General features: G+C 48.1%; 2 protein-coding genes across 2 annotated transcripts; both read right to left on the reverse strand.

Annotated features, from left to right (window-relative positions):
• Positions 1-709: 709 nt before the first annotated feature.
• On the reverse strand, positions 710-3,335 carry LOC139682468 (fatty acid-binding protein, liver). Its single transcript, XM_071576835.1, has 4 exons — positions 3,226-3,335; positions 2,102-2,274; positions 1,761-1,850; positions 710-820 (listed from the first exon to the last, which is right to left on the reverse strand). Exons 1-4 carry the CDS (start codon positions 3,290-3,292, stop codon positions 770-772), a joined length of 381 nt encoding a protein of 126 aa, XP_071432936.1. The 5' UTR covers positions 3,293-3,335; the 3' UTR covers positions 710-769.
• A 1,099-nt stretch (positions 3,336-4,434) lies between these two features.
• On the reverse strand, positions 4,435-27,495 carry MYOM3 (myomesin 3). The gene is made up of 36 exons (XM_071576836.1): positions 27,389-27,495; positions 27,176-27,250; positions 26,366-26,525; positions 26,000-26,157; positions 24,944-25,039; positions 24,220-24,308; positions 22,618-22,662; positions 22,281-22,421; positions 21,559-21,720; positions 21,152-21,293; positions 20,862-21,061; positions 20,518-20,571; positions 20,058-20,185; positions 19,304-19,487; positions 18,119-18,293; positions 17,394-17,515; positions 16,582-16,769; positions 16,009-16,135; positions 15,319-15,497; positions 15,128-15,242; positions 14,730-14,886; positions 14,294-14,403; positions 13,760-13,804; positions 13,271-13,407; positions 11,725-11,869; positions 10,483-10,542; positions 9,701-9,768; positions 9,324-9,434; positions 8,697-8,784; positions 8,022-8,060; positions 7,464-7,569; positions 6,534-6,697; positions 5,949-5,985; positions 5,815-5,837; positions 5,670-5,725; positions 4,435-4,975 (listed from the first exon to the last, which is right to left on the reverse strand). Exons 1-36 carry the CDS (start codon positions 27,493-27,495, stop codon positions 4,679-4,681), a joined length of 4,290 nt encoding a protein of 1,429 aa, XP_071432937.1. The 3' UTR covers positions 4,435-4,678.
• Positions 27,496-27,632: the final 137 nt, after the last annotated feature.

The raw sequence follows: 27,632 nt of genomic DNA on the forward strand, positions 1-27,632 counted from the left end.
TGAAATGGCTCCAGAGGAGCTGAGCTGGCACACTGGCTGATCCAGCAGTGGGAGCTGATGGGCAGGGAACAGGGAAAGGGCTCCAGGTCCTGGCATTTTACACTCAGTAGAGACACAGTCTGGGTTACTTGAGCTGCACAGACTTGGACCATGACAAGATCCTGGGAGTTCTTTGCAAACTGGGAGAATGATGAATTCCCTTTGCTCTTTTAGTGCCTCATTTTTGTTAACTCTGCTCATATGCAGGTCAGTTTAACAACACCCACTCCAGTATTATTTTGTAATTGTTAATGACTGTCAAATACTTCACAGCTTTTAAAATGTCACTGTCTCTGTTCCTCTGACACGTGGTGCTCATCAGCTCAGCAATGTCTGGTTGTTCTCTGCTGGCCAGGGTATAGAGAAAGGGGTTTAACAGAAGACTAAAGTGGACACAGGAACTAAAGCTGGATGTGTTCACTGAGTATGTAAGAAATGAAGGAGCATTTACACAGCTTCTGTCTGTTCCCAAGGATTGTGGTGACTAACTGGAACATCATGTTCAGGTTTGGTTGTCTGGGGGCAAACAAAAGGGATCTGTGAGGACTCAGGGAGAGCAGTCCTGCAATAATGGGAAGGGGTGCACACGTGAAGGGAGAGCAGAAATCATAATCATTTCCTGTACTGTTAACCCAAGACAACTGTTTGTTCAGATAACAAAGATCACACCTTGTGGAAAGTGCACTTTATTTTAGGTATGTAAAGATATCACAAAGGAGAGGATCTGGCTTTAAACTTTCTTGCTTCTTCTGACAAGTGTTACTCCACCAGATGTTATAGTCTAGAGAAGACAAAGATACATCATTTGTTTTCCATTTAGACTTTAGGAACTCTGTTTATAGCTCAGTGACAGGAGTTTCTGTAATCCATGTATAAATCCATCTTGGTCCACAGAAAATACATTCACAGTACCTGCCTATAAATGTATGTAAAACATTCACACCAGGGAAAAATTTCTACAGAGCCAGCCCTGAAGGCTGAAAATCTGAATATAAATTCCTTCATAGACTCCATTCTGTGGCTGCCTTGCTTCTTAAGGTTAGAAAAGCAGTTTTCTACTCAAATGTCATTATGCTCTTTTGAACCTTATACTCCCTCTGGTCTTCAGGAATTGTGTGTCCAGACCACGGAACTTGTCTGGAATTCCTTGTGCTCCTTTGGAGCCACCTTTCCCCAGGGGGCAGTTTGTAGGAGCCCAGTGAGCTGCACTAGAGCAAAGCTCTTGGTCAGTACTGAATAATTTAGGACTCAAGAGCTCTGAAGAACTGAGGGCACCGTGAGTGTCCAGGTTTGGCTCAGCCCTCCCTGTCCTTCCAGAGGTGCTGCTGTGGCTGCAGCTGAGGGTGCACACACTGCTGTGGGAATCCAGGGATTTACAAGGACTCTTCCTGCAGCTCAGCAGAGAAACCCCTGCACACTTCAGTGCCTGGAATTGCCCCCAGGGTAGTCATTAATAAAAGGATTTGTTGAGCAGGATGTGTTAAGTACATAAGCAACATCTAAAGGAGAGTCATCTGTTGGTTTCAGTAAGGAAACTGAATAATAAAGAACACAAACAGTGTTTTGCACTGACTGGTTGGTCTGATATAAAATTCTGTATCTGCAGATTTAGGCACTGAAGGGACTCTGCAAGTAATGTAATTTTGGGGTTTGTTTTGAGCCTCCACTAACAGCTCCTCACCACTTTCCCCTTCAGCATTTTTCTTATTTCCAACACTTACCTCCACCATTTCATTCCCTTTAATTTCTTGCTCATGAGAGAATTTATCTGACTTGCACACGAGCTTCCCATTGACCAAGTTCACAGTACACTGTTGGAACACAGAGATTGGGATCCAGTTAGGACAGGGCTGGGAAACAGAAAATAAATGATGCTGCTGTTTTGTCATCACATGTGCTGATTTTAACTGGGCACCACAGCATTTCAGGGGGAGGTTTAGAAGGAGCATTTGTTTGTTGAACTGATACAAATGTTTGCTGATGGCAACAGTACAGGCAGGTTTCCCTCACACAGAGAGGGAAGGGGTGAATAAAGAGCTGCCCCATCCCTGGGGTGGGTTACCTTGAGCTTCCTGCCATCCATCGTGGTGATATCGGCCTCTTTGCCGATGGTAAACGAGTTAGTCACAGATTGCTTGGGGGTTTTGGATGTCACAACAAAGTCATTTCCTTTCTGCTGTATCTCCACAATGGGCTTGATGTCTTTGGCCACTTTGATAATGTCATCTGGCAACCCTGTGAAAACACAGTCCCTCCCCAGTTACTGACAAGCTGGGCCATGTTGGTCACCCCCAGGTCACTCAGCAGCCTCACACAGGACAGTCACACAGTCCCTCCCCAGTTACTGACGAGCTGGGCCATGTTGGTCACCCCCAGGTCACTCAGCAGCCTCACACAGGACAGTCACACAGTCCCTCCCCAGTTACTGACGAGCTGGGCCATGTTGGTCACCCCCAGGTCACTCAGCAGCCTCACACAGGACAGTCACACAGTTCCTGACCAGTTACTGATGAGCTGGGCCATGTTGGTCACCCCCAGGTCACTCAGCAGCCTCACACAGGACAGTCACACAGTCCCTCCCCAGTTACTGACGAGCTGGGCCATGTTGGTCACCCCCAGGTCACTCAGCAGCCTCACACAGGACAGTCACACAGTCCCTCCCCAGTTACTGACGAGCTGTCCCATGTTGGTCACCCCCAGGTCACTCAGCAGCCTCACACAGGACAGTCACACAGTCCCTCCCCAGTTACTGACGAGCTGGGCCATGTTGGTCACCCCCAGGTCACTCAGCAGCCTCACACAGGACAGTCACACAGTCCCTCCCCAGTTGCCACGTGTGGCCATCGCTGGGGCTGCAGCAAGGCCTGAGCACCAGCAGCACTTTGGGAAGCTGAATCAGCAACACCTTCTAGTTAAATGTGGTCATCAAGTCCTGTGTTAATCAGCACAGGTCCATTTCTGGCACAGCTCTTCTTTCTTGAGGAACTCTCCAACACCCAAATAGGAATTTGGGGGTTGTCTGTAGCCCTTCTACTTCAGGTTTTGTGACTTTTATCTTCATGTCCAAATGAGATATAACAGACTTTACCAGGCAAGGGGGAGTTTGTCACAGAAAGCCAAGGAACCCCCAAAGCTGTGGTGTGTGCAGGGTGGGTGCAGAGGGTTCCAGGGACAGCAGACACTCACCAAGGGCTTTGAGGAAGGGCTCCAGGTTCTCCTGGGCATAGACCTGCCAGGTCCCAGCGAAGGCCATGGTGTGACACACAGTGAGGGCTCTCCCTGAGCCTTGGGATGCCATTTATGGACAGCCCCAATTGTCAGATGGCTAATTATTAACTGGGAAATAAGAATTATTAATCATTTATTTGTTCTTAGTGATCATAACCTCTAGTTCATGCTGCTCTGTGGAAAGCCTTACCTTGATGCTGGGGATGTTGTGTTTGTTGTGGGTCACTGACCTCAGTTCTCATTATCCTTAATTGATGGGAAGTGTTGCAGAGCTTCACTTGCTTTGTTTTGGTCACAGCTTCCATGTTTTATACCTTTTGCTGTGTTTTGGACAGAATTCTCCAAACAGAATGCCATAATTTACAACAGATTGGGGTAATTACTGTCATACAGCAGGAACTTCCTAATTATCACAATATTCTCTACCATGGGCACTTGAACCTTAAATGGTGAGTAGTGAAGTAATAAATCCACAGCTATTTCTTCCACAATGTGGGTCTGCAATTGCTGAGGGCAGGGAAAATCCTGCTGGAGTGGGACATCAGTTATGGCTTTATCCAGCAGATGTCAGTGATGTGCATTTAAATCTGAATTAAATTCCGTTTATTATTGCTGGTTGTTAATAGTCACTGTGCACAGAGAAGATAAAAGGTAAAATAAACAGGGAACATGGCTCAGAGAGTGAGAGCAAGAACTAAGGAGGATGTGTTATTTCTCTTCTCACCAGTTGCCCCTGAACTCCTCACTCATTCCAGCCCTGGAGGGCTATTCCTTGCTGACTGTTGATTTTGGAAGGCACTCATTAATTCTGTGTTCAATTACATTGCTTAACTCCAGCAGAGCCTGTAGCCCAGGGGTGGGTGACCTTTCTATTTGTACCTGCCAGTAATTCTTCTGTTTAAATAGAGAACCAACACCAAACTTCTTCTTAGACATTCCTAACTCCTCTTTTAGTATGTAAGTCTAAAGGAAATTCAGACACAAAGAGCCAGGTTTGTAGTTACATTTACAGCAGCAAGGATCAGTCCTGACAGGGAATAAGGCCATTTTCCTGTGTGCAGTTTCCCAGACACACAGACTGATCTCATCATGGACACACTCACTCCACAGCAGTGCTGAGATGCCCCCCAGGGTTGAGTTTAATAACACACACAGGCATTTGGCAGCTCCAGGACAATCCATAGCACATGGTGATTTAATGCAAGAAAACCCCACAGACAGCCTGGGTCCCCTGGGGAACCCTCCTGCATCTCACACACAGATTCCAACTACCAAAATAAAAACACTCAAGTATTACTAAAATAAACATAGAGACACAACCCTGAATTTTAGTGCCGAGACACTGAAAGGAATCCAGAGGAGTTAAATTCCTTTTTGATTCAAGGGGACATAATTGACATAATTAACTAATTCATTTAGGCTTTTTCATGGCAATCCCAGCTGGGACTTCCTGCTCCGTTCCTATTGGTATCTCTCCATGTTTATAGACACTGATAGTGACCTGCCCAGTTTCAGCCCCATATTTATTCTTGACATAGATGCTGTATTTTCCTGTGTCCTCATTGCAGACCTTCTCTATGGTGATTGTGACCACTGACCCCTTCACATCCATCTTGTATCGCTCCTTGAACTCAATAACCTTCTCGTTTTTGAACCACGTGATTTCTGGGTAAGGGTCTCCAGAAACACAGCAGGTTAAACACAGGGTCTGTTGTAAAACAAGAGAACAGAAACAGATCACAGAGTTAGAAATGTGCAAGGAAATTCAGTTCATAGAATCCCAAACATTTAGGTTGGAAAGATCTTTAAGATGGAGTTCAACCCTTGCCCCAGCATTGCCAAGGCCACCACTAAACCATGTCCCCAAATGCCACACCCACACATCTTTTAAATAACAAAAAGAAATAGAGAAAAATTAAAATCAGTTCTCACATTTTCAGTAGGTGACATTCCAAGATTCCTTCTCCTGATATCTTCTAGTGGAATCAGGATTAACCTGCCTGAATTCTCTGGGCCTGACTCATATTTGTGCTACTGTCTTTTTATAGCTTCTTTTGCTGTAAAGTGGCACTTGAATAGGTGTGATGAATTTACAGTTATTTTACAGGACTTTTATTCTGCCTGCTCAGGGGGGACTGTGCCTCAGAAGTGTGAGCAGGGACCTGTATGATGGGAAGGCACATAAAGGCCTTAAAAGTCTAATCCTATGAAATGGGAAGACACCAGGAGGGATCTGGCTGTGCAAATGCCCTGGGAGGGTCCCCCTTCCCACCCCTGGCAACTGCAGGAGCTCAGAAAAGCTGCTGGGAAGGCCCAGGAGGGGAAAACGAGCAGTTTCCCTCCCCTTCAGTGACCCTTCTGTGTCTGTGCAAGCGCCAATTAGCAAAGTTACTCAATATTACCTTATCCTCCATGATGGTGGCAACATCTGGCAGACCTTGAACAACTCTGGCACGACCTGGGAATGAACAAATACAACCTTTCAGTTTGTCTTATCAGCAAATCACTTGGCTTTGTTTAATGGAGGAAGGGAATTAATTTACTTACGCTTTTCTGCTATTGCTGCTTCCCTGCCAGTGAGAGAAAGGGATTGTGGTTTTATTTAGTAGCCATTATAGTCCCAGTTTAGAGTGGGACACTCAAATAGATTTAGCTGTGAAAATATTTAGGCAGAAACTTACTTGAGCCTTCTGTGCTCAGCCAGGGCATCTTCAAAGGCTGCAAGAACGAAAAGGTTTAAGGGAAGTTGCTGTTTGTTTTGTTTGACTCAGTAAATGTAACATAACGGCTCAGTGTTGGGATTACACAGATAAATGTCATTATCATCTAGACGGTGTCTGTGCCTGCCTTAGGGAAACACAGCTCTGTTTGGACACTGCTGAAATAAGAGACACCTTTCCATAGAGAAAACTCCAGCAGTCTGGGCAAGTCTTTGCAAACCTGGCAGTTCTCTTTTCCAAGCTGCCTCCTGTAAGCCCTGCTGGCACCAGACACAGCCCAGGAGCAGCTGCCCCCCTGCTCCTCCTCTCCCCAGCAGTGCCTGCCCTGTGGTAAAGGCTCCCCAGAGGCTCCAGTCCTGCCCCCTGCCCTTCCCCTGGAGCTTCCCTGTGGGCACTGCCCTGTCCGTGCCCCGGTTCCACCGCGGGCTGTGCTGGCACTGCGGCCCCAGCCCCGCTGAGGGAGGGAGGAATCCCTGCCCGGGCTGGAGCACTCCTGGAAAGAAGCTCGGGTGTTTCCCGTGCCTGGGATGGTCCGGCCCGGCTCACCTTGCCCAGCCAGATCCGTGGACAGTCTGTGGGAGCTGTTCCCATCGAACAGCTCCAGGGTGTACCTTCCCTTGTCGGCGTCCGTGGGGCTCAGGATGTGCAGCCAGAGCCGGTCCATGGTGCTGCCCGCCCTCAGCCTGTCACGGCTCTCCAGCTGCTTCTCCCTGAGCAAACAGGGGTGGCACTTGAGCAGCGTTTAGCAGAGCTGCAGGAATCACAGCGTTACCTTCTGTTCCACCTGTGCTGCTTGGAATGTGGGAGTCAGGGGTCATTTCCTGGGGAGTTTTGCACTGGTGGAGATCCCATGGGGCATCCAGCTGTGCTTTAGGCAGTTTGCCAAAGCTTTACAGATCGAAACAGACCTCCAAGTTCTTACTTGGGAGATTAAATAGCATTTACATGTTGAATATTCGTAAGCATTTGGCCCTTAAAATTATTAAAAATTGGCCTCCTTATATACATGTGTAGGTGGGGTCTAATAAACACAATTTCTCTATTGATGAAGACATTATGAGGCTAAATTAGCCACTGTTTGGGAATAATTTTAGAGTGTTTGGGAATATTTGTTATTCAGAGTGGGGAAATAAAGTAGTTTAGGAAAAAAGTAGTAGAAATAAAGCTGGAGAAAACCTGTGTGTAACCAAGGAGGCTGTAACTGAGCAGTGTTGTGAGAGCACCATTGTTATTCTGGTAAGGATGAGCACTTATAAATATTTCTGCAGTGCTAAGATAAAAATAACAAGACTGCCCATTCTGGAATTCCAAGACATGTCTCAGGATGAAAGTGAATTGTGGTTTTCAGCCCTTGCTCAGACAAACCTATTCTTAAATTGCCTTAAAAATCTTCGGGCTCAGGCCCAAATGTTTCATTTTGGATAAACAGTTACAAGCAAGTGTTCCAAAGCTTTGCAAGTATCTTTGGGGACTCACTTGTGATACCAGGTAGTCTTCATGTAGTCTGTGTAGTACTTCACATCCGTGTAGATTTTGATGCCTTCCTCAGTAGGCTGAATTTTCAGAGGTGTAGCAGAAAGAGCTGAAATTGAGGAGGCCTTTCAAGAACACCCAATTTCACAAGTTGCACCAACAAAATCCCAAGCAGCCCATGAACATTTCACTGTGGACAGCCTGGCTGGCTGAGGGCAGGATGGAGCTCTGCCTCCTGCAGAGCCTGGAGCTCTCAGGAGCTGTAGAACAATGGCAGTGGCTGGTGCAGGGGGCTGGGCCTGGGCTGCACATCTCCCAGCTGGGCCAGATTCACAGGCAGGGCTGGCACAGGGAGCAGGTGCCAGCGTCCCACACTCACAGGGTAGTTTGGAAGTACAGAGGGCTTTAAGTCCCTGGGTTTCCTTCCTGACCACCCTCCTCACACTAAAGGAGCAGAGAGGGGGTGTTGTACTCGAGCCACACCCAGGGGCAGCTCCAGAGCATTTATTTGCTCTGCCTGGGACATCCCACCTTCCCCTCCTGTTGTTACTGCTGACATACCACTGATCCTGCACAGCTCCTTCAGCAGCTCTTCAAAGGCTGAAAGGCAAAGGTTTAAATGTCTGTAACTACAACAGTTGTCAAATCACATCTGATCTACTGACTTTATTCACTGTGTTTAGGATGCTTTATATCCACTTGTTATTTGTTGTCTTTTTCTGTTGTAGAGCTCACTGAGAATGGACTTTTTGCCTCTGATTCATTTATTTTTAGATGCTGGGCATTTCTTACTAAATTTAAATGTTTCTACCTTCCTTAACATTCAACATGTGCAACCAAGTGCCTCCCAGAGAGGAGATTTATGTGTCAGGTTTAAGGGATGGATTCCAGATGTCGGGGTAGGATTCAATCTCAGGAGGCAGAATCTCCTGATTGATGCTGAGTTTGAGTGACTGAAACATTCCTGAGCTTTTAACTGTGGTGCTTGACAGAATTTATAGTGCAGTCCAAGCCTGAGAAATGACTGCAGATGTAAATGACATTATAATGTAGATGAAGAAATCATTTAAATCCTACCAGTGAATTTTTAATGCAGGTTTTAATCTCTATAAAAGCATGCAAGTACTGTGGTAATTAACAGTGTCACAGAAAGTGAGGAAATTTGGGGTTAAATCCCAAATCAGTCCTAGGCAGGGCTGTGAGTGTGTGCTATTGTGGGATCCAAGGTTCTCCTACCTCCTTTGGTGAGATCCAGCTGGGTTTGGTCCTCTCCTCGCTCATCTGAAACAACTGCTCTGTACTGCCCCTCATCTGCCTTGCTCACCTGCCAAATACACCCCTCATGTCTATGAAGAGAAACCCCCCAGGCAAACAACACCCCTCCCAAAGAAATCCCCATACCCTTCACAGGGGGCAGGATTTGGAGAAGGGGGAGCAGCTTCTCTGGCCTTCTCTGTGAGTTAAACCATAACATTGCATGCAGCTCATTCTGTAACGAGCTCAGCGAGTCTCATTTATGGCACTAAAGTTCATCTCCAGAACAGGCAGCCAGTGCTGATCAGAAAAGGCCTCGGGTTCTTTTTAGCCTCTCAGGATGTGTTAAACTTTTAACAGCCACTCATGTTAAAAACAATGTATTTGTTGCTGGAATCACAGACTGGTTTGGGTTGGGAGGGACTTTAGGGATCCTTTAGTTCCACCCCCCTGCCATGGGCAGGACCCCTTCCAGTAGAATTCACAGTTAGAATCTGACTATAACATTAAATGTTTCTTCTCTACCCAAACCTTATGGGATAAGTTCACCCGTATTTTTTTGCATTTCCCATGATCCCCAAAGCCTCCAAGAGGTTTTATGGTTTCCACCTTTGCAATGCGCAGAGTTCCTGTCCCGGTCTGTGGGTCAAACACACCACCCGCTCGTGCTTTCTGACTGAAGAACCACTGGAACTTGGTGTCCTTCCTCAGGTTTGTTGCCTGTTTGGAGTCAGCATTGAGCAGTCAGGATCCCAGAGGCATTTGCATTCTGAATTCCTGGATGTCCTTCTAATCAGGCACATCACTTGCATTAGAGAATCGCTCCAGAACCTTAGAAAGTCCCTTCTCTATTAAAATGCCTGCCCCAAATACTCTGGCTCCTTTCCCTGCTGGTGGGCAGCCAGGCATGTGAATGAACCCCTCATATCCCAGGATGGAACGCTACAGGAATTCAGCTCGGGCAGGGGCAGCCCCGCCGTGAGTACCTTGCAGGTGAGCAGCACCTCGCAGCTCTCTGTGACCGTCCATCGCAGGCTCTCTATGAAATGCGGACCTGGGAAACAAAACAAACGGCTCCGAGAACGCAGCGCCTCAGCTCGCTGCTGTTCCTGCGGAAATGGCTCCATCTGGTGCTGAGCTCCTGCTCGGCATGGGACGGGAAGCGGCAAACGGGGGCATAGACACACTTTGGTCCTGTAGGAAGGGTCTGGGAAGGGCTGGACCTGCAGTCTAGGTCGGTGTCACAGCCCTTATGAAGTGAATATTATTATCCCCACGGGAAGAGAATAATCTTTGCAATTCAGTCGTTTTTCTCTGAATTTGCTTTATAAACGTCCTAATTCATGATTATGAAACTGGGGATAAAATGTAAGTGAAATGCACACATCTTTATAAACTTATCTAGAGAATCCTGTTTTCCCCAGGGAAAGTAAGTGGATCTTAATTACATTATTCATATTATTCATTATTACATACAGAGTGGACTGTTTTCAGAATTCAGAAATGTTACTGCACTGATCCAGCAGATCTATACTAAGAATTCTGTGTAGTTTAGCTAAAATTGCTTAAATAAATTATTTTTATTTTTAAGGGCAGGGCAAAGTATCTGAAAATGAGGAGTGTTATCCTGGTGTGTTAATCAGCTTAAACAATGTGATTAAAAAGATGATAAGGATATTCAGAGCCCCCATTGCAATGGCTTTGCTCGGGTTTCACCCTCCTTTTGCCATCACTCTGGCACAAGTGATGACCCTCTGGGTCACCTTACCCTGTTTTCTCTTCCATTCCCTCCGTTTGGCATCGGCCTCCTCTGCAACTTTGGCAAAACCTGTGGGACAGCAATGCACAAAGTCAACCAAAACCTGTGGGACAGCAATGCACAAAGTCAACCAAAACCTGTGGGACAGCAATGCACAAAGTCAACCAGCCCCCAAATCAGCAATTCCTGCTCCCAGGAGGAGTTACCAGAGCTGGGACCTTTGTTTTTACCCTTGAGCATCAGCCACCTGCTCTGCCACTGGGCTGGGTGCTGAGAACCTCACACTGAGCTCCTCACACTTGACCAAATGAAATGGGTGTTTTCACCTTACAGAAAGGTTAAGCCCCCTGAAATGATAATGTTTAAAAAGTAAGAAACACAGAAGGCAGAGAGCACAGAGTTTGTCTAGTTCTGGACAACTGCAGCTTCTCTGCCTTGTTTGCTGCCAGTGAAGACAAATGGGCACTTTAGAGCACAACTCATCAGATTTATTTTATATCCTGAATGTAGCATGTGCTGAACCTCTCTGGGAAACTGAATGTTTCTCTCCAGGGAGTTAAGTGGACTTGACATTTTATAGACATTTTCCACTCAAAAACTTTGGAAGCTTTAGAATGTCACTTGAAAGCAAAATGCAAGAACTGAAACTAGAGACAGGCAGTCAATGGGGAAGGATTTGAATGAGAATCTTGTTACTTTCTATTTTTAATTAATTTTAAGAGGCTCTCTGTACTGCACCCCCAAGGCCCTGCACGTTTCCTGTGGTGTTGCTGCCTGGCCTTGCCCTGGAGTGCAGTTGGCACTGGTTTCTTTACTGCATTCAGTGCAATGCAATTAACCAGCTGTTAAATACACTGCGTTTTCAACCTGATCCTGTCCCAAGATAAATGAGTACATGTAGTAAATGACACATCACACAGTTTGCTGCCAAGGCACAGTTTGCCACAGCAAGATAATATGCAAAGCATTTGTAAGAAATAACTAAGCATTTCATGGCACATTTAGCTTTAGCAGACTGTTCTTATCATCAAGGACCTATTTATAAGGCCAAAAGCTTCAATTTTTGATAAAGAGAAATTCAGCTCATTTTGTAAATGATTCCTGGACTTTGAATGTGGACTAAAACAAGTATTTGCTCTCCCCATTCCCAGTGTGCCATTGGAACTGCTGGAAATACTCTGGGGCCTCAAGTGCCTGACAAAGTTTCCACTGGGCATGGCAGTCTATATTTGACCCCGAATTCCCACTTACTTTCATCCACAAGGACTAGGGTGAATTGGTTCTTGGCTTTCCCATCCTGCAGCTGGGCTGTGTACACCCCTTTATCATCTGCACAGAAATCCTGGATTATCAGCTCTACAAGGCCTTTTTCCTTGACAAAGTTTATTTTATGAGTCTGTGCAAAACAAAGGAAATAAGATAAACTGAGGAGTTTTTCTGCAGTCAAACTGCTCCAGGGTGAGATCCTGGCAGAGCATCTTCTACCCCACCTGTCAGTCAGGCTGTGTCTGCATCCTCCCAAACATCCCTCACCTTACAGGTGATGAGGGCACTGCACTCTGCTGTTCCATCCCGTGGGATTCAGCTCTGACTTACAAAGGAATGGTAGAATTGCTTCCAGCAGAGCTTTCCTCTGGGACAGATTTGTTAAACCACCTGACACACCACATTCCTCCCTGCTGGATATCACAGACCCTTCAGCTCACCAGAATCTCCCTGATTTTTGGTATCACAGAAGTGTTGTGCTTAATTCCAGTCTGTGACACGTAATGGCTTATCTGGGCCTGATGAGCAACATTCCCACCCTGCTGCAGGTTCTACTGAACCTCCTCCACAGACACCCCGAAACTGCCAGGTGCTTAAACATAAACATCATCATTCTGCCTCACTGCCTTGTTTGCTCCAAGCAAATATTATCCTTACAAAGAGCCTGACAAACACTTCGAATTGTGTACAACCCTGTCAGCCCTCAGTGGGGAAGAGACAGTTCTTAGAGCAGGCAAAGCCTTCGATAAACTCGCTCATGTTGTTTGAACCCCCAGCAGGGCACTGACAGCTCTGAACTGCTTTGGGCTGCCCCTTTGTTCTCTGGGCTCTGTGATCTTGGCATTGCCCTCTGCACTGACCTGACAGCCCATGATTTATACTGTGCTTCATTCTCAACTGTTGCCCCTCTGGTCCTGTCATTCCAAATACTTTTTAAATGGTATAATATTAACTTGATGTGGGAAGACAAGGAGGAGGCCTGAGCATTTTTTCGGGTGTCTCAGGAGGTCCAATCCCACTGTAACACACCAGGCAGGGCTATTTCCAGTGCCTCACTCTGAGAAATAAATCACATTCCTCTGCTTCTAGAATTCATAATTGTCTGTGTTTAGTTCAAATGGATATGGTGGAAAGCTTCAGCTTGGCTTGGGAGAGCAGAGTAAAAATATCCCATCTCATTGCAAGAGCTGGAGTTCCTTTAGCATCTCCTGAAATGGGTTGAGTGTGGCCATCCCAGGCAAAGCTCTGCATCCTGCACAGGTGCATTTGTAACATCACAGGAATTACGTGTGACTGAGGTTTATTGTCAGAAAATTCCTTTCTCAAAGGAAGGGGCAGGTTGTCAGAGGAACAGTGCCCTGTGTGGAGGTGTGTGAGTGCTGCAGCCTCGCAGCCTCCTGTTCCTGCACGGCTCTGGAACCCTCCAGAGAGACACACCGAAGGAACTGGGGGGAATTTAGGAAACGGGGAATGTACTTGCTCAGCCTCCCTGTTCAGCAGAAGTCAGAGTGAAATGCACAGTCAAACCTACGGGAGTGCTGTGCAGCTCCTTGTCGTTGAAGATGAGGTGCAGCCCCGCGGCCGGGGACAGCGGCTCCACCTGCAGCCACAGCCGCACCGCGCCCTTCTCCAGGACATCCACGTTCCAGCCCGAGATCAGCCGGATCACTGCACACAGGGGCACCGTGGGGGGGTCACGGCCCGGCCGCGGGGGCTGCCCGGCCACGGGGACTGCCCAGCCAGGCTCCCCCTCCCACCCAGGCTCCCCTTCCCAGCCAGGGCCCCCCTTCCCAGCCAGGGCTCCCCCTCCCAGCCAGGGCCCCCCTTCCCAGCCAGGGCTCCCCCTCCCAGCCAGGGCTCCCCCTCCCAGCCAGGGCTCCCCTTCCCAGCCAGGGCTCCCCTTCCCAGCCAGGGCTCCCCCTCCCACCCAGGGCTCCCCTTCCCAGCCAGGGCTCCCCCTCCCAGCCAGGCTCCCCCTCCCAGCCCGTGCCCACGGGGGGCTGTGACCGCCCCAACTTACGCGGGTTCCTGATCTCGTGGCTGCGTTTCAGTAACTTGTCCAGATCTGAAATGCACAGAATAAAAAGCCATTTAGATACATACAACTAGGCCACAACTGGTTAATTGTATCCACTTAATTTAATTTTTAATGAACTTTGTCAAGAGAAAGATTATAAGTATAAAATACTTGACAATCGTAAGGACTAGAGGAGATTGTGAAGATAATTCTTAGTTGTATCTGATGAAAACGTTGGTTGTATCAGTTCAAGGAGCATGTTGAAGTTTTAAATCACTGTGATAGTGTAGCTGTGTTTGAAATCTGAACTGTAATGGAAAAATGGCTTTCCAGGAGCACGGAATCTTTCCTTAGGGGAGTGTAAAAGAAACTGCCCTTGAGCCTTCAAGGAATGGAAAACATCTTTCTAATGATGCCACTGTCATTAAGTGACATTAGTCACTTACTATTCCTCTACAAGAAACTTTCCTCTAAACATCTAATATTAGCAAATTAGGGCACACTTGGTTTTTGTTGTTGGCAAATAGTAGTTTTTACCTTCTTTTGTTAGAGTGCAGCTGGCAGAGATATCGTCATCTACATCCGTGACCTCCACTGAATAGACACCCAGATCCTTTTCTGAGGGCTCTTTCAGTATCAGCTTAGATCTAGATATAAAAAATAGTAATAAAAATTATATTTTCCCCCAAAATTTTGCTTCCTGTAACAGAATGCAATACATTGGATACACCAGAACACGAAATATAGAATTAATTGGCATTTACAAATAACCCTGAGGAGCAAGGCAGAAACCCTGGCAACATGATGACTGGTGCTTCCCTTTGGTGTCCTGAATGGCCCATTTCATGGACACCAGAGCTGGGAATCAGGGAAAAGAGAGGGAAACATTTGGCTTCATGTTTTCCTTAGTGTTTAATGTGTTATCTATTTGACATTCCACTATTAATTTTCTCAGTGTGCTTTATGTACTCACCTATTGCCTTTCTCTACAATCTGAACTCTGTCAGCATCTGGTGGTCCTTCATAGTCCTTTGACCAGATAAATTCAGAGGATTCATTCTTTTCAGGAGCTTCAAAAGCCATATAAATGAAACCCTCTTCATCGACCCCAAGTTCAATTTCATTTGTGCCTGTGTGAGGGAAAACCCACCAAACATTCCTTACTAAACCAGATCAGGCTGAGCTCAGCCCAAACCACAAAGTGTACAGTTTGAATAAATGAGTTTGGGCAGTTTGATTAGCTAATCTTTATTTTGACTGAGGGTCTTTCTTGCTCTGAAACAAGTAGCTGATGCATCATAAAGCAGCTTTTCACCAGAATCATCATTCTATTTACAGACTCACACAACCCCATCACTTCCAGTTTCATACCAGGTTTGGTTTTAGCCACCACTGGATCGGAGGGGAGTGAAGGGGGTCCAATTCCAGCCTTGTTCAGTGCTCTTACTCGGAAAATATAACATTTCCCTGTCTGCAGGCCTGAAACCTGCAGGAAACATGGTCAGGGATTAACATGAGACTCACCGAGAAGCACCAGTGGGACAGCAAGAGCAGGTACAGACCTTCATGTGGGTGGTGGGTACAGCCTGTTTGCTTATCCGTGTCCATTCCTCGGAGCCTTCTTCACACATGTCCACGTGGTAGCCCGTGACTGGCCCTGCCCCCGAGTACAGAGGGGCCTCCCAGTGCAGCTGCAGGGCCGAGTCCCTCACCTCAGTGCACCTCACGTCGTACGGGGGGCCTGGGCACACAGGGCAGCCTGTCAGACCCTCCAAACTGCAGCTGGGGCACTCTGGGGGCGGGGCAGGGGCAGTTCTCAGGTAACAGTGAACAGAGATGCCTTCTGAGCAATTAGGGGTAGGCTCAGAAAAAAGCATAAAGCAACTGCTTTAATGTTATTGGCTGGGGTGTAACAGACAGAGCCATTAAGATTTTAGATCCAGACTGTTCATTCTCTGGAAACAGTATTGTTAAAATTACCTGGGTGCCGTGTTTGTGTAAAGCAGAAATAATGCCCTGAATTGGAACATCCCTGACAATGCTGGTGTGCTTTTTGGTACTTACACAGATTTACAGTGTTCAGAAGCCCCTGGGATTCATGGAGAGTGAGGAGATAACTAATACCCCTGGTGACAGTTTTGTGGATGATTTGTAGGGGCCATTCACTCAGGAGTTGGACTTGATCCCTGTGGGTCCCTTCCAGCTCAGAATATTCTGCCATTGACGGTGACAACGATCCACATGAGCAGTACCTGGTTCTGGCATTGTCCACTCCTCACATCTGAACAGGTCACTGGGTTCAGACACTTCCCCAACTCCAGCCATGTTCATGGCACAGGCACGGAACTCGTACAGGTGCCCCTCCTGCAGGCTGCTGACCTGTGGGGCAGAAGGGCAGGCACTGTGGGGACAGCCCTGCCTGGCCTGGGCAGGGTGGGAGGAGAGTCCAGGGTAGAACTGGAGTGTGACCAGCTCGGCCCTTGGCGCAGCAGTGCCCAAAGCAGTGCCCAAAGCAGTGCCCAGAGCAGTGCCCAGAGCAGCACCACAGTGCCCAAGGCAGTGCCCAGAGCAGCACAGCAGTGCCCAGAGCAGTGCCCAGAGCAGTGCCCAGAGCAGCACAGCAGTGCCCAGAGCAGTGCCCAGGGCAGCACAGCAGTGCCCAGAGCAGTGCCCAGAGCAGCACCACAGTGCCCAAGGCAGTGCCCAAGGCAGCACAGCAGTGCCCAGAGCAGCACCACAGTGCCCAAGGCAGTGCCCAGGGCAGCACAGCAATGCCCAGAGCAGTGCCCAGAGCAGCACCACAGTGCTGCAGCCGGAGCAGGTACCGTGCACACTCGCTGTGGGATTGGCTGTGTGTTCACTTCATGCCAGTCCAGCTCGGAGCTGTCGTGCTGGTCTAGGAAATAACCCAGGATCTTGGTCCCTCCTCTGCGCCGCGGGGCCTTCCAGCCGATGGTCATGTCGGTCCTCCCGCAGCGCAGCAGGACAAACCCGTGTGGGGCAGAGGGACACGCTGAGCAAAGAGAAACAGGGCACTGTTCACTGCAGGTCTGGGATGCAGGGACTGGGAAAAGAAGGTTAGTTGAAGGGTAGGCAGGAGTGTGCTGAGGAAATCTCAGCGTGCTCACACCAGGTGTGACTCTATTTGTGTTAAGGGCCCCCTATACCACCTCTGCAGTGTAAAGGGATTTGAAAATGACCAGGTTCTCATTTGGAAGTCACAGCAAAAGTCATGGATGTGTCTCGGGGTGTTTCTTCCATGTTGCTTTACGGCTTCTGTGACAGAGAGGGTGGAAGCAGTGGGTTGATCAAAGGGGACCATGGAGGGTTAGATCCTTGGCTGATGGGGATCCTACAAGATTTTGCAATTGCCCTGAGACATTCCCTGTGCTGATTTCAAGACAGGATAACTGAGCACTGAAAATGGTCATGTAACACCACACTGATAAGTCAGAGTGCTAATTAATGAACTCTGCCCACCCTTGGTCAGTGTAATTGACAGCAGACACTGCAGAGTACCAGGAAATTATTCCTGTGTTGCTTTGCTTCTCAAACATCCCCATTATGTGCAGTAACAGATCTGTGTGATGGATGGGGGACCCACAGTTCCCTCTGGACTGTGTCTGTCACCACTCACCGATGGCTGGCCTGACAACGATGGGCTCTGTCTCTGGGGAGCTCTCACTCAGTCCTGCCTCACCAACAGATTTCACACAAAACACGTATTCTTTTCCAGGCTGCAGCCCAGGAACAGTAAATCTGGGAGAGCAAATTAACATGGTTGTGTTTGACTGGGCGAAGTACAAGTAAACAGTGCTTAGAACAGACAGCAATACATTTTAATAAGGCCTTGTTCTTCCAAAATCATTATTTGCCATTGCAAATTAAAGTGTCACATAAAATGGCTCCCAATAAATCACACAGTGGGTATGGAATAGATGGAGAGGAATCACTCTGCTAGCTGGAATTGTCAGGGAATAAACAGGACTTTTTAGTGGACTTTATGTGACCCCCATGGCTAGGGAGGGACTCTACATCCTACATGTGAGTGACACCAACTTATTCTACTGGAAAACAAGCAAAAAAATGGAATGTGGTTCTACTGGTGCCCCGAGGTCTGTGTACCAGTACAGCCCCAGTCTGAGAGGAACTCACAGACTGTGCTGTCAGCCTGGCTTTGGGTGTGAAAGTGAGGCTTTGGGCAACGCTGGTTTCTCAAGGGGGACGTGGTGTTGGTGTGAGGATGAGCAGGTGTGTGGGCAGTGGAGGAAGGTCTTTTTTGTCTGAAATATTACTCTAGCTAGAAACAGAAGAGTCCAGGGTGAGCCCTCCCAGCTCTCAGGGGAGCAGAACTGAACTCACTCGTTGCATGTCACAGGCTTGTTATTGACAGTTTGCCACTCCTCTGTCCCAGTCTCCCTGCAGTAGATGTAATAGCCAAGGGGCTCCAGACCATCCTTTGGCTTATCCCACTGCAGAACAACAGAAGTCTTGGTGTCTCTGAAAGCTAAAACCTGAGATGGTGGAGGTGGAGGAGCTAAAAAAAAAGGAAAAAGGAAAAAGAAAGAGAAAAATAAGGAAGCTTAAAATTTATAATTTTAAAAAACCCCAAACATTCTAAGTGAGTTGGCCTGTTTGATTTATTCACCTTTTCTAGAGTACCACTTTCAAATTTTTGCCCAGTGAAGCTGTGGCTGCCCCATCCCTGGAAGTGTCCCAGGCCAGGCTGGACAGGGCTTGGAGCACCCTGGGAAGGTGTCCCTGCCCATGGCAGGGGTTGGAATGGGTGATCTCTGAGGTCCCTTCCAACCCCAACCAGTCAGTGATTCTATGCCGTGGACATTGTCCCACTCTACAGGCACTGTTTGGGGTTGGGTTTGCCATGTCTCCCTCTCCCTTACAGCCCCTTGGTTTGTGCAGTTACAGCTCTGCTACCTCCTCTGAAGCACAGGAGGTCAAGGCTGACATGCTGATTGTCCTGGGCTGCTCTCTGGAGTGGGACCTGCCTCACTGCAGTGAAAGGCATGGATGGACACTGGGGCAGCTTTACCATGGGAGAATATGAGCAGTCAGGGAGGAGAGCTCATCTGTCTGCATGCCAGAAACACAGACCTGAGCCCTCACACCTCTGCCATCGGCTCAGGGCAGGGCAGGACAAACCAGAGCAGCACTGCAGGGGCTCCTGTTGTGTCTGACCCCCCAGAACAGGCTGCTGCAGCCCCGTGGCATCCCTTCCACACCAGGCTGTGTCACCTCCCTCCCACCCTGCTGGGAGCATACTTGGATTAAACACAGCCTTCCACTGCTTCTGTTTTATTAAAGATAATTCCCCCTCACTGCTTGGTTGGATTTACACTGCACTGACCAACTGCAGAGTAATTAAACAAGGATTTAAGGCTTTAAGAGATTTCCTTGTATCAAAGCAAGCACTGTGTAACCACAGACTGTGAAGTTTAGAGGCAGGGGCGGGCAGGGGAAGCCCCGCGTTGTTTCCAGAGCAGGTCTCCTGCAGCTCATTAGTGCAGAGCAGAGCAGTGCAGTAATTACCCAGCTGTGCCCCGGCAGTGAGGGGCTGGCTGGGCAGCGAGGGCTCGCTGGTGCCGTACTTGTTCACGGAGCGCACACGGAAGATGTAGGACTTTCCTTTAACCAGATCAAAGAGTGCAAATCTTGGGGAATTAACTGGCATATCCACGTTCACCATTTGCCAGGAGTTGCTGCCCACAACCGACTGTAGGGAAAAAGGAGATGATTTACAACTCGTGTTGTAACTCAGGCCCAAAACCCCCCTGATCAAACAAAGCTGATCTTTGTAGGAAAGTAGTTAAAAAAACCTCCAAACAAATAAAGGCACAAACCAAACCATAAATGGTGTATTTCTTGTTGATACACCCAAACTTTCTCCCTTAGCAACAGAGGGCCCATTGGCAGCAGGTGAGACATGAGTATGTATGAGAGGAGATTGGTAGAAGATACTAATTAACCAGAATAATGATTAGTGGGGAATGGGGAAGTGAATGATTGTGCAGTTCTTCACAGCTTTCCCACCCCTCAGGGTCCTGGGGCCAGAAGGGCCTTCCTGTTGAAATGCTGCCATGCTGTGTGGTGTGAACATTACCTGGTGTGTGTTACTCATTAGCCCAGGGCTGGGGCAGAGCCTGGCGGGGCTGGACGGGGCCACACCAGCCCCACTCTGGGGGCTGTCAGAGCCATGGGCAGTGCCCTCCCCTGTGCCATAACCCACCGGAGGGGCAGCAGTGGGGCTGCCCTGCAATTCCCTCTCCGTGACACTGTTTCTTACCTTTTCCACATAATAATTCAGGGGCTCTCTGCCTCTGGGATCTGGTTCGTCCCAGGCCAAAGCCACATAATCTTCTCTGACCTCACTTGCATGAACATTGGTGGGTGGCAATGGAATTTTAATGTGTCCTGTGGGAAGGCAGAATAGGCTTTTTGTTTTAGTGAAAACGTGGCAGGAAAATAAAGTTCTTTTACAATGGCTTCTGGTTTCCCACTGTAAATTAAGGTTCATCAATATGCAGGAGGACACAAACCCTTTGGGGACACAGAGGCAAACCCAGATTATCACAGAAGGCTGTGCTGTTTGGGATAGTTCTGATCCTTGTAGTTCTGATACCACCCTATCATGGTGATTCACCATGTACCTTCCGAAGTGTTTCCTCCAGCCATATTATCAGAAGTCTCACTGCAGAACAATCATTCCTCTCTGGGAGAATGGCTCAGTGGAAATTGGAACTTACCTTCCAGGTCATCCTTGGATATTTCTATCGTCCTGCCTTCATCGTACGGAATAACTGTAATGTCAAACAGGGCAGTGTTACCCACTCAGAGGAGGTGTTGGGAAGAAAGACAGAACCCAGGACTGTGTCACTTCTTATGGGCATCATGATATACATTTCATGTCACACACAGTGGTATTTTGATCTTTTTCTGTTCAGAATAGTCCCAAGGAGGGTTCAGCAGAGGGACAGACTGTTCCAGAGGTGTGTGTGAGAATGGGGAGAACCTGGTCAAGCTGCCTTCAGTTGTACCCTCAGCCTCTCACTGGACTTAGGGAGCAAATGTTCATGGTTTCAGTACAAACCTGTCACTCTGCTGTCCCTGCTGGGGTCACGTGTTGTAACTGGATCACTGGCCCTGGAGGGGTGACTGATGCCCACTTTATTGAGAGCCTTTACTCGGAACTGGTAGGTCTGTCCCTCGGCAAGGCCCAGGATGGGGCACCTGCAGGTTTTCACAGGCTGGGCATTGCATGGGACCCAATCCTCTGACCCAGCAACACACCTGCAACAAAACACAGCCCGGGAGCTCCTTGGGGGTATTTCCACACAGTATCATGAGCTTTTTGAGCTCCAAGAGGATTGACTTACAGACCTTTCAATAAGATACCCCAGGACTGGACTTCCTCCATCATCACTGGGTGCTACCCAGGAGAGAATCAAACAGTCTTTGTTCACATCGTGGCATTTCACGTTGAGGGGAGATCCAGGTGCACCAGGGGTTTCTGCTGCAGCATCTGTAGGAACACCAAGTGCGAGTGGCTACTGTTTGTTCTTTTCTGTTCCAAAATTTTCATTCAATAGCTTAATTTTAACCATCTAAGGATCTCCTTACCACTAATACAAGTCAGGTTTTCTAATATCTAAATGACTTTGAAAATAAGATTTGGCCATCCTGATAATCGTGTCCATGCACGAACCTGGGAGCTGTTTTCTTGTGTGTGAGGCTGGGAATTGCTTTCTGCCAAGGTATTAGGAGAGGAGCTTTTACCTCTTACTCACCTCTCACAAACACATAAGTGGTCTGCTCTCTGTGCCCCTGCAGCGAGGGCACACGGACCGTGTAGAACCCCTCGTCCTCTTTGTGCGCACACGGCACCGTCAGAGACGCCTCCCGGGCCTGGCACTGCAGCTCCTGGCGCTCAGAACTCTGCAGCAACTCACCTGGGGGGCATGGAAGGGTAAAGGGCCCTCACCTGCACTGGCTGGGCAGGAGGGGCACATAAAAGCAGCAAACCCACAGAGCGAGATGAGGGTCTGTGAGACATTCCTGACTTTGCCATGGGCTGATCCCACTTTGCTGCTGGAAAGGCAAGGGCACTCTCACTGCACTGCTGCTGCTTTCCTGAACTTCAGAGCAGACAAAGATCACCAGGTTGGCCAAAATGGAAATCCTTGGTTGCCAGCAGAACAACACAGAGTACCCAAAAGTTTTTCCCACTGGAGAACCACAGGCTTTTCAATCACTTGGTGCTTTCTCCGTAGAGGACTAAGGCTTTTAAATTATTCCTATTATTACCTTCAAAACAATTTAGTGGTATCATCATTTACAAATGGGGAAAAGACAGAAATTAAGCAGTAACATCTGTAGCTTGAGGAGAGCTGAGAGCAGCTCAGGAATCCTGAATTTTAATTCTTTTCCATGAGCATTCAATCACAGCTACAAATTCCAGTGGTATATTCTTAGAGGTAAATGCATATGAATTCAGCTGTGTCCTACAAACCATCTCTGAACCAGGTGATGTCTCGTTGATGGTCAAGTAAATCAGAAGAGAAGAAACAGGAGAGGGTGAAAGGCTCCTTTTCTCTTGAAAATAAGGGTTTCAGTGGAAAAGCAAAATCTGCCTCCCTGGCCATAAGGGATCCTGTGGAACAAGAGTAAAAGTCACCCAGATAAAGAGGCTTCCAGAGCTTTCCTCCCTGTCATTTATTTATTCTTATATATTTGGAGCTGGCACTTTGCACCTGCAGTCAGGCTGTTGGGAAAAGCTCTGGCTCAGGTAAAAAAGAATAAATTGCTTCAGGCTATAAAAATTAATAATAAAAACATGAATTACTTACTTTTGTATATTTCTGAATCAAATCCTGACTCCTTCCCATAATATTCTATAAGACAAGAAGAAAACACGTTTAGCAAATCTCATGCCAGCGTTTATTTTCTCCTCAGAAGTATCCAGTGATGTTCAGCAAACTGTTCTTCCCTTAGACCAGCCCTTAATGTGAACCTTTGGGTGTAACCATGGGGTAAAACTTTGGTTCCTTTGGCAGCTGATGCCCTTCCCAGACAGCTGGGGATGTGTCTGCAGGGAGACTGTTCCTTGGCTGTGCCGGGCAGGCAACGCTGCTCTGGGTGCTCCTGGCACCGTTATTTGTACCTAAGGAGGTGTCTCCAGTTTGGCTGCTGCCTTTAAAGCTGCACTAGGCAAGTCAAAAGCAAACAAACAAACAAAAATATGAATAAAAGCAAAGCCCTGGGTTTAAACAGCATTCCCAGAGGTTGATGTGGGATTCTTGCACACTGCAGTGACTGGGACATCAGGATGTAACCACAAGCAATGATTTTCCTTCTGATACACTGAAGTACTTCCTGGAGCTGAGGGAAGTGTGTCCCTCAAGTCACTTGTTTCAAGAGCTGTGGATTCTTTGGAGGCATCACAGGTGGGTGTTGGCCCAGTCCCCCTGCTCTGGCCTGTTGGCATCACATCACAACGTGAAACTATTTGGAGCTGAAATCCAAGAACTGATGCACTTGAGATACTTTCCTTTCTCAAGGTGCCAGAAGTGCCCATAAAATAACTCCTGTTCTCCCGGTGAGTGAGGTTTGGCAGTAGCTGAGCTCACTGACAGGCAGGAGCTGAGGCTGAGTGTGAACAGCTGAAGAGGAAGGCAGTCTGGAGCACAGGAGGTGAAGCAGAGCCTCCTCCTGGGTCCTGGGAGACCCCAGCCATGTGTTTAGGGAGGGTGGGATCCCAGAGCCCCTGCCCTGGCATCGAGGCCATTCCAGACTGAGTGGGGCCAGGGAAGAGAGGCCATCACCCTGCCTGGGGCATGAGGAATGTTTCCAGTGCAGGCAGGATTAAGGCCTGGCTTTGGCTTGTGCAGAATGTGTGTCTGTGCCAGTTATTTTAAGAACAGCACAGATCAAAGAAGAGAATCTTGTCTTTGCTCTTGGTAGTTACTGGTTTGAGAGAGAAATGTGGAATTCTCTGCACTGTTGCACTGAGAGGTCCCTGTGAAAGCCACAGGTCTTGGTAACCCATTTCCTGGTTAAGCTGAGAAATGCAGCAGAGCCTTTGTGGGCCTGTTGTGTATTTAACTGTGTGGCTGTTTCATTGCAGCCCAGAAGAACAAGCACCTAAATTTAGTACTGTTTTAGCCCAGTGGAAGGGCAGCTGTGTCCATATGGAATCTGAAAGATGTTGGCTGAGTCCAGAAGTGGCTGAGAAAGAGAAGCTGTTCCATCAGCCATGAACACACATATCAGGGTGCCCGGGAGCACTTTGGCCAGTTGTGCTTTCTCCTCTCTAACAACTGAGAGGAATCCCCTCTCCCACTAACGGTGCTTTTCCCAGAGTGCTTGTATGTGCCTACCATATAATGAAAGTATTTTGAAGATCCTGCAGAATCTGGAAGTCTAAAACCAGAGGAACATTTTGTACTTACTCCTGACAAGCACTGTAGCAAAGGAATAGGCCTCTCCGTGCTGGTTCTTTACTTCCACTCTGTATTCGGCTGAATCTTCCATGGAGCATCTGGAAAAAACATTTCCCCTCCTTTTTAGCTTTCAATTACTATCCATATTTCACAGGACAGATTCAAAGGGATTCCCCTTTAATCCCAAAAGTTAAAAGGAGATATTTGCTTTTCATCCAGAAGCTGCTTCTTCTTTTGATTACAAGGATTTCTAATACTTTGTGATCAGTTTTTTCTCCTGACATCCAGAAGCCAAACATTTCAAGTACTGAACAAGCAAGAGCCCTGTGGCACACTTGGTATGCACGTGTGTATCACAGGGGTGACTCACAGAGCTGAACTAACGTTGCTGTGATTACACTGACCCATCCTAAATCACAACCCTGTGCCTGTTTGTGAAGTGCCTCATGTGCGTGGCCCAGCCCTGAAGGACAAAATGTTGGCGATGCCTAAAAAGAGGAGGAGAAATTAATTAAAGCTCTAATTTTTAAAAAAAAAGATTTTTTCAGTGAACTGCTGTTTTATGAAGTGCTGCTGAGATTGGCACAGGTTTAGCTCAAACACACAGCCTAAAGTCAGGCAAGGTCAGATTCCAGCAGAATTACCTTTCCTTGTTTGTCCTACACAAACTGGCAGTGTGGGCAGAGGGGCCTCTCTCAGCTGAGCCGCAGCTCAGCCCAGGGCACAGCCCTACCTGCTGATGTGCAGGGTCAGCATCCCAAAGTCGTTCCTGATCCTGTATTTCCCTGCTGGGGCCAGGCGGGGATCGATGGGGGCTCCGTTCTTGTACCTTGAACACAACACAATGTGCTGTTAGGAAATTACCTGTGCCAAACACAACAGAGGAGAGGAGCAGACACAATTCCCTCCTTTACAGGCCTCCCACTTGAACCCAGAACAGCCCTGCAGCTGGCCCAGGTCCCTCCCAAGTCCTGCCTGTCCCTGCCCTGGGGATGCTGGTGCTGCCCACGGCAGCTCAGCCTTGGCTTAACATTCCCTGCTCCACAGCTGGTGTGAGGGGGGTCACAGAGGTCTCTGCTTTGTGTTCCCTGGGGGTGTGTGGGAGGTTCCTCTTCTCTTTGCTCTTGGAATAATTCAGAGAGGTCGTTCTAGAAGGGCACACAGGGAGCTCCCTGCCTACAAAGTCATTAGTAATCCAAATGTTTGTGTGCTCAAACCTTCCAGGAGAGGAATGGTCGATCACTGTAACAAACTGATCAAAGAACACTTTGAAAATTGTTTTCTGAGGAGATCTTTCATCTATTTATGTCCCTCTGTTACTTATGGCATAGGCTGCAGTCAGGCCCAGTACCTAACACTCCTTCCCTGTGGTGGGTAGATACACAAAGTGAGTAAATGTAGGAGTCGTGGTGTGTTTTACAAACTGCAGCAGCAACAGCAGTTTCAGGCTAAAACTCTGAGGGTGTCCAGGGCAGTCAGGCTTTGAGTGCTGAAAATTGACCCTGGTTTCTGAGACTTAGGTCCTGAGTTTGCCTGCAGGACAGAGGACAGCACCAAGGGAAACAGGGAAATAAATCTGCATGAACATCAGTCCCAGAAGGAGCCCCACAGGACTGTGAGCTGCTTCCAGACCCAGTGAGTGCTCAGAGTCCTTACTGAGAACTGAGAGTGTCTCTGTGGCCTCTGAAGCTCTCCTTGCTCCTCCCAGCTGGACACAGATGTCACTGCTCTGGCTGCCCCCAGAGATGCACAGACTGTCCCCAGTGGGCCATGGCTGGGACTGACATACCAGGTGACCTGTGGGGTTGGGGACCCCAGGACAGTGCAGGCCAACGTCACGTCCATCCTCTCCCACACGGCGTGTGCCCTGAGGGGGATCCAGAACATGGGGGCTCTCCCTGAGCGCAGCTCAATGTACTCCTTCTCCACACGAGCCTTTTCCACAGCCTGTGACAAGGACACGAAATGAGGGCGATGGGAAGGGCTCTCTTATCACCCAAATTCTCTCACGAAAGGGCCACATGATAACCCTTCAGTGGCAGGGGCACAAGGCCTTGTCCTGAGTTGGATTCTGGGGTTGTCCCAGCCCCTGCTGAGGTTTGGCATCCCCTCCAGAGTGCCCCTTGGCCTGTGGGTTTCGTGCCCTGGGCCTGACCTTCCTCCGCAGGGCTCTGCGGTCCCTCCGCACGCGCAGCCGCCGGCAGGAGCCGATCACCTCCTTCTCCAGCCTCTCCATGTCATTCCCAAACAGGATGCTCCTCTGCCCCCTCTGCTCCAGCTCCAGGATGTCTGCTTCTCTTCGGAGCTTGTGCTCCCTGGGACACAGCAGGAGAAAAGCCAGCAAAGTCAGGATAATGCTTCTTACTTGGGTTTGGTCCTTGTTGTAGTTTTTTCACATCTTTTTGGTTAAACCAGAAGGGTTAAGGACAGCAACATGAGCTGCATGGAATGTGGGCATGAATGTCAGGCAATTATCCCTCCCAGGAACCAGCAGCATTCCCATGAGAGATCAGACTCCCATGGCACAGGATGGGGACCTGCTGTTTGACCACTTCTAATCCTGGGCAGGGCTGGGGGAAGGACTGGAGGGAGGAGGGATGTTGGTTGTTCAGCCATCACAGGAGGATGGACAGCAGGATCAATGCCAAGATTTTCTAGGAAAGAGGGAGAGTCCCATCTGTTGCCATTCATTTATTAATCCCACTGTATTTTCCATTTATTCCTTTGAAATTGGCTTTCTCATTGTTTGCTTTTGAGCACAACAATATTCCTCATTATCACAGGTACCAAGGCACTATCATTTCAGTTTGCTTTTTATTTGAGGTCTGATGTTTTTAAAGGAAGAACCTTTCAATTGAATCTACTTTTTGCTTCCAGAGTAAGTTGGAAACTGTAAGTTAGAAACTGCAAGTTGGAAATGTAACCTACAGTGGTTCCATTTGAGTTACAATGATTCCTGACTTACTTTGGTATTTCGGAGGTCAAGGCAAGGGCAGCCGCTATCGACAGCTCTGAGAGGCTGAAAGTCTCTTCTTCCTCACTGCCAGAGGCCAAACATGTAAAAGAAACCAGACAAGACTCCATAATTTCACAAACCCAAAATTCAGCAAACCTGTGAATGTGTAGAAAGTCCTGTCTGGACCCGACTGATTTGACCTGGCCCCACCTCCAGGCTCACCTGGTTTTGAACTTTTTCTTCCTGGTTGTGGAGGTCATTTCCAAGCTCTGTTTTCTCTCCTCCTTTTGCTCCTCCTCTCTGTGGTGGAAGAAGGCTCGAGTTCCCATGTTGGGAAGTCAAAAATGAACTTTTTTGCTGGAATAGAACAAAACTTAAAGTGGTTTTCAAATATCTTCAAGTTATCATGAAATCCTTGCTTTGCTTTGACATCCAGGGGCTGTGAATGAAGGTTCCTATTTTCTGA

Source organism: Pithys albifrons, chromosome 24 (assembly GCF_047495875.1).
Source record: "Pithys albifrons albifrons isolate INPA30051 chromosome 24, PitAlb_v1, whole genome shotgun sequence".
NCBI classification, from domain to species: Eukaryota; Metazoa; Chordata; class Aves; order Passeriformes; family Thamnophilidae; genus Pithys; species Pithys albifrons.